The following is a 10,982-nucleotide window of genomic DNA, read 5'->3' as shown; positions in this document are numbered from 1 at the left end:
ACAGCATTTTAGTTCGGTGTAGTTAGTGTTACACAACTGTGATAGTTTTACATCAGAAGGGATAGTTCCATGGATGAGAGGCATTCAGAGGGATCTGGTCCAGATGTAGGTGGATGGGATTAGGCAGAGGGATCAGGTTGGTGTGGCCTGTTTAGAATCATAGAACATTACAGCACAGAAACAGGCTTCTTGGCTGTGCCGAACCATTTTTCTGCCTAGTCCCACTGACCTGCACCTGGACCATATCCCTCTCATCCATGTACCTGTCCAACATTTTCTTAAATGTTAAAAGTCAGCCCACATTTACCACTTCATCTGGCAGCTCATTCCACACTCCCACCACTGTGTGTGTGAAGAAGCCCCCCCTAATGTTCCCTTTAAACTTTTCCCCCTTCACCCTTAACCCATGACCTCTGGATTTTTCTCCCCTGGCCTCAGTGGAAAAAGCCTGCTTGCATTCACTCTATCTATACCCATCATAATTTTATACACCTCTATCAAATCACCCCTCATTCTTCTACGTTCCAGGGAATAAAGTCCTCACCTATTCAAACTTTCTCTGTAACTCAGTTTCTCAAGTCCTGGCAACATCCTCGTAAACCTTCTCTGCACTCTTTCAACCTTATTAATATCCTTCCTGTAATTCGGTGACCAAAACTGCCCACAATGCTCCAAATTCGACCTCACCAATGCCTTATACAATCTCACCATAACTTGCCAACTCTTATATGCAATACTTTGATTTATAAAGGCCAATATATCAAAAGCTCTCTTTACAACCCTATCTACCTGTGACACCACTTTTAGGGAATTTTGTATCTGTATTCCCAGATCCCTCTGATCTACTGCACTCCTCAGTGCCCTACCATTTACCTTGTATGTTCTACTTTGGATTTTCCTTGCAAAGTGCAATACCTCACATTTGTCTGTATTAAACTCCATCTGTCATTTTTCAGCCTACTCCTCCAACTGGTTCAAATCCCTCTGCAAGTTTTGAAAACCTTCCTCACTGTCCACGACACCTCCAATCTTTGTATCATCAGCAAATTTGCTGATCCAATTCACCACATTATCATCCAGATCATTGATATAGATGGCAAATAACAATGGACCCAGCACTGATCCCTGTGGCACACCACCAGTCACAGGCCTCCACTCAGAGTAGAAACCCTCCACTACCACTCTCTGACTTCTCCCATTGAGCATTACCAATCTACAACAAATACCTGCAGTGGGGTTAAGTTGTCAGTGGGTCCATGCTGTCTCCGGGGCAGTTTCCATTGAGTAGTCTGTGGGCAATGCTTGAACCAGGGTAACATTGCCCAGACTGAAGAGCAACAGGTAGGGGGTGAAACCATTAACTCGAAGGATACCCCTACCCCTCGGCAAGGGGCTGCATTACTGGAATCAACCCTGACACCCTCCAGGGCTGATATCTACAATGTTCAGCCCTCAAACACAATAACAAAAAAAGGCTGAGGAGAGACCTGGTATTATATTACTGTAAGCATAATACAGGCCATTCAGCCCACAACATTGACCTGGCATTATAACCTACTGCAAGATCAATCTAACACATCCCTCCCACATGGTCCCCCATTTTCCTTCCATCCATGTGGCTATCTAAGTGTCTCCTAAATGCCCCTGGCGTATCTGCCTCTCCCACCACCTCTGGCAGCTTGTTCCACACTCTGCATAAAAATCTCACCTCTGACATCCCCCCTACACTTTCTCCAATCTCCTTGAAGTTATGCCCCCTCATATTCGGCATTTCCACCCTGAGAAAAAAAGCCTCTGGCCGTCCATTCCATCTATGCCTCTTATCATCTCATCACCTCTCATTCTCCTTCGCTCCAAAGAGATCAGCCCTACCTCACTCAGCCTCTCCTCATAAGACATGCTCTGTAATGCAGGCAACATCCTGGTAAACCTCCTCTGCACCCTCTCTAAAGCTTCCACATCCTTCGTGTAACGAGGCCAGCAGAACAGAACACAACGAGAGGCACAGATAGAGTAGACCGTCAGGATCTTTTACCCACATGCACTTACAGTGAGTAGGAGCAAGTTCAAAGGGGATTTTGTTTCTTTACGCGGACTGGTGAGTGTCTGGAATGCCCTGCCAGGGGTGCAACACAGAGATAAACACGTGATTGAGCAGGATGTGGTGAGTGTGCTCATTAGTTTAATCAGCCATTCGATGACAAGCTTGCAGAGTGCTGTGGTCAGTGCTCTGTGACGAACGATTCACTAGCTGATGCTCAGGCAGAAACCCGGGAGGTGCTAGTCAGCTGCCTCGGGGTCAACACTCTCAAAGTGAAGGGCCACACGTTATTGGAAAAAAAAACATTTAATAGACAGTGTCCAGACGCCAAATGTGGTACGGTGAGGAGGCATAGTGTCCAGACACCAGATAAGGTACACTGAGGAGACGTAATGTCCAGACGCCAGACGTGGTACAGTGAGCAGACGTGGTGTCCAGACGCCAGACATGATACACTGAGGAGACATAGTGTCCAGGTGCCAGACGTGGTACAGTGAGCAGACATGGTGTCCAGACGCCAGACATGTTACAGTGAGTAGACATAGTGTCCAGACACCAGACGTGGTACAGTGAGCAGACGTGTCCATACGCCAGACATGATACAGTGAGGAGACATAGTGTCCAGGCGCCAGATGTGGTACAGTGAGCAGACGTGGTGTCCAGACGCCAGACATAATACAGTGAGAAGGCAGCTTGAACTTGGGGAACAGTCACAGCCCACAGTATCTAAGCCCCATTCCAGCAGGACTCAATTATCAGCAAGTCCACAGAGATGAGAAAGAGAGTGAATCAATTTCTCATCTAAATAATCACTGAACAACAATGCTAGACACAGCACAAGAGAGACAGAGTGAAGCTCCCTCCACACTGTCCCATCACACACTCCCAGGGTCAGACACAGAGTGAAGCTCCCTCTACACTGTCCCATCACACACTCCCGGGATCAGACACAGAGTGAAGCTCCCCCTACACCGTCCCATCACACACTCCCGGGGTCAGACACAGAGTGAAGTTGCCTCTGTACCATACCCAACAAGACAAACATTTTACTTGAGACAAACTGAAGCTCTCCCACACCCTTACTGATCGCCACACTGTGGGACTGAGGGTCCGGGGGAAGTCCGCTCTTTTCCGGCGAGAGCCCCCAGACAGAGCTGGAGACCCCAGCAGAGTCCATGCCTCAGTTGATAGGCTGGTATCCCGTGTGTGACAGCCTCGAGCGGTGGATGCATACGTACACGCCCCCCACCAGCAGGAGGACTGCAGGCAGGCCCAACCCCACTGCCATGATAGCGACGACCAACACGGAGAAGGTGTCCTCTGGGGGCGCTCCGTGTCCTACCAGCACTGACCTGTACGGGAGAGAGGGAGGGAGGGAGGGAGGCAGTAAGAGTAAGGGCACCCTGGTGGTCAACTCCCAGTGAGCACTGGACACACCGTCCTCTCCCTCTCTACAAATATCTTCCCTCCCCTCCGTTCCAAACTTCCTCCCCTCCAAATGTCACCTCACCCTCAACTCCTTATTATTCCCTCTTCCCTAAGTTCCCCTACACTCAGATCCCCCACCTCCTCCAAATAAACCCCTACCCATCCTGGGCTTCTTATCAGCCCCTCCAGGAACCCCCACTCCATCAACCCTTATCTCCTCAACTACCCATCCTGCCCTCTTTATTTTCCCAAACCTGCAAGTTTATACACCCCTCCTACTAACTCCACCACCCTGACCAAAACCTCACCACCCAACATCTCAGTGCTGTTACAAAGAAGGCACGACAGTGCCCATATTTCGTTAGGAGTTGGCTTGTCACCCAAAAACACTTGTAAATCTCTACAGATATATCATGGAGAGCACTCTAACTGGCTGCATCACCGTCTGGTATGGGGGTGGGGGGGGGGGCACTGCACAGGATCAGAAAAATTTGCAGAAAGTTGTAAACTCCACCGGCTCCATCACCGGCACTCACCTCCCCAGCACTGAGGTCACCTTCAAACGGTGATGCCTCAGGAAGGCGGCATCCATTAAGGACCCCCATCACCTGGGACAGGCCCTCTGCTCATTGCCACCATCAAGGAGGAGGTGCAGATGCCTGAAGACCCTCACTGAACAATTCAGAAACAGCCTTTTCCCCTCCGCCATCAGATCTCTAAATGGACAATGAACCCTTCCACAATACTTTTTTTTTCTCCCTTTTTGCACTACTTAATAGATTTACTTTTCTATATATCTTTCTGATTGTAATTTATAGCTCGGTAATGCCATTGAAAAACAACAAATTTCACGGCATATGCCCGATTCTGATGGCCCTCACCCGTTAGTATGCCTACTCCTTCGAGCACCCTTCCCTGTGATAATCCCCCCTCCCCCTCACTGATCCCACCTCCCTCTCACCGATCCCACCTTCCCTGCACTAATCCCACCTCCCCTCACTGATCCCACCTCCCTCTCACCGATCCCACCTTCCCTGCACTAATCCCACCACCCCTCACTGATCCCACCTCCCCCTCACTGATCCCACCTCCCCCTCACCGATCCCACCTTCCCTGCGGTAATCCCCCCTCCCCGATCCCACCTTCCCTGCGCTAATCCCCCCTCCCCCTCACCGATCCCACCTTCTCTGCACTAATCCCATCTCCCCCTCACCGATCCCACCTTCTCTGCACTAATCCCCCCTCCCCCTCACCGATCCCACCTCCCCCTCACCGATCCCACCTTCCCTGCGCTAATCCCCCCTCCCCCTCACTGATGCCACCTTCCCTGCGCTAATCCCCCTTCCCCCTCACCGATCCCACCTTCCCTGCGCTAATCCCCCCTCCCCCTCACCGATCCCACCTTCCCTGCGCTAATCACCCCTCCCCCTCACCGATCCCACCTTCTCTGCACTAATCCCCCCTCTCCCTCACCGATCCCTCCTCCCCCTCACCGATCCCACCTTCCCTGCGCTAATCCCCCCTCCCCCTCACTGATGCCACCTTCCCTGCGCTAATCCCCCCTCCCCCTCACCGATCCCACCTTCCCTGCACTAATCCCCCCTCCCCCTCACTGATCCAACCCCTGCGCTAATCCCCCCTCCCCCTCACCGGTCCCACCTTCCCTGCGCTAATCCCCCCTCCCCTCACCGATCCCACCTTCTCTGCGCTAATCCCCCCTCCCCCTCACCGATCCCACCTTCACTGCACTAATCCCCCCTCCCCCTCACCGATCCCACCTTCTCTGCGCTAATCCCCCCTCCCCCTCACCGATCCCACCTTCACTGCACTAATCCCCCCTCCCCCTCACCGATCCCACCTTCCCTGCACTGATCCCACCTCCCCCTCACTGATCCCACCTCCCCTCACTGATCCCCCTCCCTCTCACCGATCCCACCTTCCCTGCGCTAATCCCCCCTCCCCCTCACTGATCCAACCTTCCCTGCGCTAATCCCCCCTCCCCCTCACCGATCCCACCTTCTCTGCACTAATCCCATCTCCCCCTCACCGATCCCACCTCCCCCTCACCGATCCCACCTTCCCTGCGCTAATCCCCCCTCCCCCTCACTGATCCCACCTTCCCTGCGCTAATCCCCCCACCCTCACCGATCCCACCTTCTCTGCGCTAATCCCCCCTCCCTCTCACCGATCCCACCTTCCCTGCGCTAATCCCCCCCACTCACCGATCCCACCTTCTCTGCGCTAATCCCCCCTCCCTCACCGATCCCACCTTCCCTGCGCTAATCCCCCCTCCCCCACTGATCCCACCTTCCCTGCACTAATCCCCCTCCCCCTCGCTGATCCCCCCTCCCCCTCACCGATCCCACCTTCCCTGCACTAATCCCCCTCCCCCTCGCTGATCCCCCCTCCCCCTCACCGATCCCCCCTCCCCCATCCCACCTTCCCTGCGCTAATCCCCCCTCCCCCTCACCGATCCCACCTTCCCTGCGCTAATCCCCCCTCCCCCTCACCGATCCCACCTTCCCCTCACCGATCCCACCTTCTCTGCACTAATCCCATCTCCCCCTCACCGATCCCACCTCCCCATCACCGATCCCACCTTCCCTGCGCTAATCCCCCCTCCCCTCACCGATCCCACCTTCTCTGCGCTAATCCCCCCTCCCCCTCACCGATCCCACCTTCACTGCACTAATCCCCCCTCCCCCTCACCGATCCCACCTTCTCTGCGCTAATCCCCCCTCCCCCTCACCGATCCCACCTTCACTGCACTAATCCCCCCTCCCCCTCACCGATCCCACCTTCCCTGCACTGATCCCACCTCCCCCTCACTGATCCCACCTCCCCTCACTGATCCCCCTCCCTCTCACCGATCCCACCTTCCCTGCGCTAATCCCCCCTCCCCCTCACTGATCCAACCTTCCCTGCGCTAATCCCCCCTCCCCCTCACCGATCCCACCTTCTCTGCACTAATCCCATCTCCCCCTCACCGATCCCACCTTCCCTGCGCTAATCCCCCCTCCCCCTCACTGATCCCACCTTCCCTGCGCTAATCCCCCCACCCTCACCGATCCCACCTTCTCTGCGCTAATCCCCCCTCCCTCTCACCGATCCCACCTTCCCTGCGCTAATCCCCCCTCCCCCTCACCGATCCCACCTTCCCTGCGCTAATCCCCCCTCCCCCTCACTGATGCCACCTTCCCTGCGCTAATCCCCCCTCCCCCTCACCGATCCCACCTTCCCTGCACTAATCCCCCCTCCCCCTCACTGATCCAACCCCTGCGCTAATCCCCCCTCCCCCTCACCGGTCCCACCTTCCCTGCGCTAATCCCCCCTCCCCCTCACCGATCCCACCTTCCCTGCGCTAATCCTCCCTCCCCCTCACCGATCCCACCTTCCCTGCGCTAATCCCCCCTCCCCCTCACTGATCCAACCTTCCCTGCGCTAATCCCCCCTCACCCTCACCGATCCCACCTTCCCTGCGCTAATCCCCCCTCCCCCTCACCAATCCCACCTTCTCTGCGCTAATCCCCCCTCCCCCCACCGATCCCACCTTCTCTGCACTAATCCCATCTCCCCCTCACCGATCCCACCTTCCCTGCGCTAATCCCCCCTCCCCCTCACTGATCCCACCTTCCCTGCGCTAATCCCCCCTCCCTCACCGATCCCACCTTCTCTGCGCTAATCCCCCCTCCCTCTCACCGATCCCACCTTACCTGCGCTAATCCCCCCTCCCTCACCGATCCCACCTTCTCTGCGCTAATCCCCCCTCCCTCACCGATCCCACCTTACCTGCGCTAATCCCCCCTCCCCCACTGATCCCACCTTCCCTGCACTAATCCCCCTCCCCCTCGCTGATCCCCACTCCCCCTCACCGATCCCACCTTCTCTGCACTAATCCCATCTCCCCCTCACCGATCCCACCTCCCCATCACCGATCCCACCTTCCCTGCGCTAATCCCCCCTCCCCCTCACCGATCCCACCTTCCCTGCGCTAATCCCCCCTCCCCCTCACCGATCCCACCTTCCCTGCGCTAATCCTCCCTCCCCCTCACCGATCCCACCTTCCCTGCGCTAATCCCCCCTCCCCCTCACTGATCCAACCTTCCCTGCGCTAATCCCCCCTCACCCTCACCGATCCCACCTTCCCTGCGCTAATCCCCCCTCCCCCTCACCAATCCCACCTTCTCTGCGCTAATCCCCCCTCCCCCCACCGATCCCACCTTCTCTGCACTAATCCCATCTCCCCCTCACCGATCCCACCTTCCCTGCGCTAATCCCCCCTCCCCCTCACCGATCCCACCTTCCCTGCGCTAATCCCCCCTCCCCCTCACCGATCCCACCTTCTCTGCGCTAATCCCCCCTCCCCCTCACCGATCCCACCTTCCCTGCGCTAATCCCCCCTCCCCCTCACCGATCCCACCTTCCCTGCACTAATCCCCCCTCTCCCTCACCGATCCCTCCTTCCCTGGGCTAATCCCCCCTCCCCCACTGATCCCACCTTCTCTGCGCTAATCCCCCTCCCCCTCACCGATCCCATCTTCCCTGCGCTAATCCCCCCTCCCCGATCCCACCTTCCCTGTGCTAATCCCCCCTCCCCGATCCCACCTTCTCTGCGCTAATCCCCCCTCCCCCTCACCGATCCCACCTTCCCTGCACTAAACCCATCTCCCCCTCACCGATCCCACCTCCCCCTCACCGATCCCACCTTCCCTGCACTAATCCCCCTCCCCCTCGCTGATCCCATCTCCCCCTCACCGATCCCACCTTCCCTGCACTAATCCCATCTCCCCCTCACCGATCCCACCTTCCCCGCACTAATCCCCCCTCCCCCTCGCTGATCCCACCTTCCCTGCGCTAATCCCCCCTCCCCCTCACCGATCCCACCTTCTCTGCGCTAATCCCCCCTCCCCCTCGCTGATCCCACCTTCCCTGCGCTAATCCCCCCTCCCCCTCACCGATCCCACCTTCTCTGCGCTAATCCCCCCTCCCCCTCACCGATCCCACCTTCCCTGCGCTAATCCCCCCTCCCCCTCACCGATCCCACCTTCCCTGCACTAATCCCATCTCCCCCTCACCGATCCCACCTTCCCTGCGCTAATCCCCCCTCCCCCTCACCGATCCCACCTTCTCTGCGCTAATCCCCCCTCCCCCTCACCGATCCTGTCTCCCCCTCACCAATCCCACCTTCCCTGCGCTAACCCCACCTTCCCCTCACCGATCCTGTCTCCCCCTCACCGATCCCACTTCCCCCTCACCGATCCCACCTTCCCTGCGCTAATCCCCCTCCCCCTCACCGATCCCGCCTTCCCTGCACTAATCCCACCCCCCCTCACCGATCCCACCTTCTCTGCGCTAATCCCACCTCCCCCTCACCGATCCTGTCTTCCCCTCGCCGATCCCACCTTCCCTGCGCTAATCCCACCTCCCCCTCACTGATCCTGTCCCCCCTCGCCGATCCCACCTTCCCTGCGCTAATCCCACCTCCCCCTCACCGATCCTGTCTCCCCCTCACCAATCCCACCTTCCCTGCGCTAACCCCACCTCCCCCTCATCGATCCTGTCTCCCCCTCGCCGATCACGCCTTCTCTGCGCTAATCCCACCTCCCCCTCACCGATCCTGTCTCCCCCTCACTGATCCCAACTTCCCTGCGCTATTCTCACCTCCCCCTCACCGATCCCACCTTGCATGCGCTAATCCCACCTCCCCTTCGCCAATCCTACCTTCCCTGCATTAATCCCACCTCCCCCTCACCGATCCCACCTTCCCTGCATTAATCCCACCTCCCCCTCACCGATCCCACCTTGCATGCGCTAATCCCACCTCCCCTTCGCCGATCCCACCTTCTCTGCGCTAATCCCACCTCCCCCTCACTGATCCTGTCTCCCCCTCACCAATCCCACCTTCCCTGCACTAATCCCACCTCCCCCTCACCGATCCTGTCTCCCCCTCACCAATCCCACCTTCCCTGCGCTAACCCCACCTTCCCCTCACCGATCCTGTCTCCCCCTCACCGATCCCACTTCCCCCTCACCGATCCCACCTTCCCTGCGCTAATCCCCCTCCCCCTCACCGATCCCGCCTTCCCTGCACTAATCCCACCCCCCCTCACCGATCCCACCTTCTCTGCGCTAATCCCACCTCCCCCTCACCGATCCCACCTTCTCTGCGCTAATCCCACCTCCCTCTCACCGATCCTGTCTTCCCCTCGCCGATCCCACCTTCCCTGCGCTAATCCCACCTCCCCCTCACTGATCCTGTCCCCCCTCGCCGATCCCACCTTCCCTGCGCTAATCCCACCTCCCCCTCACCGATCCTGTCTCCCCCTCACCAATCCCACCTTCCCTGCGCTAACCCCACCTCCCCCTCATCGATCCTGTCTCCCCCTCGCCGATCACGCCTTCTCTGCGCTAATCCCACCTCCCCCTCACCGATCCTGTCTCCCCCTCACTGATCCCAACTTCCCTGCGCTATTCTCACCTCCCCCTCACCGATCCCACCTTGCATGCGCTAATCCCACCTCCCCTTCGCCAATCCTACCTTCCCTGCATTAATCCCACCTCCCCCTCACCGATCCCACCTTCCCTGCATTAATCCCACCTCCCCCTCACCGATCCCACCTTCCCTGCATTAATCCCACCTCCCCCTCACCGATCCCACCTTCCCTGCATTAATCCCACCTCCCCTCACCAATCCTACCTTCCCTGCGCTAATCCCCCCTCCCCCTCACCGATCATACCTTCCCTGCGCTAATCCCCCCTCCCCCTCACCGATCATACCTTCCCTGCGCTAATCCCCCCTCCCCCTCACCAATCCTACCTTCCCTGCGCTAATCCCCCCTCCCCCTCACCGATCATACCTTCCCTGCGCTAACCCCCCCTCCCCTCGCTAACCCCCCCTCCCCTCGCTAACCCCCCCTCCCCGCGGAGGGTGTACTCACCAGCTGATATGGTGGTGGGTGGGATAGAGCCACTGACTGGCGCTGCCGAAGGAGACGTTGAAGGCGTTGAGGTGCGTGTGTCGAGTGGGCACCGTCCGGCCGAAGGCGAAGGCCAGGCTGGCAGTGGGGAGGCTACAATTATGCCCCGTCCGCAGCCCATAATCACGGGACTGCATGGAGTTACTCCGCAGGGGCGGGGCCGCACCGTAGGCCACGGGCTTCCACTGCAGAAAACCACGCTGGCTGCTGCCGTTCTCCGGAGCCCCCACCAGCTCGGTCACCTGGGGAAAGAGAGAGAGGAGGGGTCCGTCAGCCTCTCACCCCACCCTGAAATCTGACACCCCCCATCACCACCACCACTGAACCTGGCCCAGGCCCATCAGTTACCTCCCACCCCAATGACCCATCAAAATCACACCCCTCCACTGAACCTGGCCCAGGCAGAGAGAGTGAGGGTTCATCTGTGTTATTCACCTTGCACCCCTCCCTCCAAAATCCCAACCCCCCCCCCCCACAACCTGGGCTGAGAGAACCTCTCTGAAATAACTTTTGTTTGTAAGTTTCCGTGGTCGGGA

The 10,982-nt window shown here is 57.9% G+C and overlaps 1 protein-coding gene across 1 annotated transcript in view; it reads right to left on the bottom strand.

Annotated features, from left to right (window-relative positions):
* Positions 1–2,415: 2,415 nt before the first annotated feature.
* glmp (glycosylated lysosomal membrane protein) overlaps positions 2,416–10,982 on the bottom strand; it is a 30,981-nt gene continuing 22,414 nt past the window's right edge. Inside the window, exons 5-6 of the mRNA XM_059980233.1 lie at positions 10,408–10,688; positions 2,416–3,393 (exon numbers count right to left, since the gene is read on the bottom strand). Of these exons, the coding sequence (XP_059836216.1) occupies positions 3,222–3,393; positions 10,408–10,688 (453 nt within the window). The 3' untranslated portion in view covers positions 2,416–3,221. The remainder of the gene's footprint in view (positions 3,394–10,407; positions 10,689–10,982) is intronic.

The sequence above is a fragment of the Hypanus sabinus genome, chromosome 9, assembly GCF_030144855.1.
Source record: "Hypanus sabinus isolate sHypSab1 chromosome 9, sHypSab1.hap1, whole genome shotgun sequence".
In the NCBI taxonomy this organism is placed as follows: domain Eukaryota; kingdom Metazoa; phylum Chordata; class Chondrichthyes; order Myliobatiformes; family Dasyatidae; genus Hypanus; species Hypanus sabinus.
This window is presented reverse-complemented; position numbering and strand designations above follow the sequence as displayed.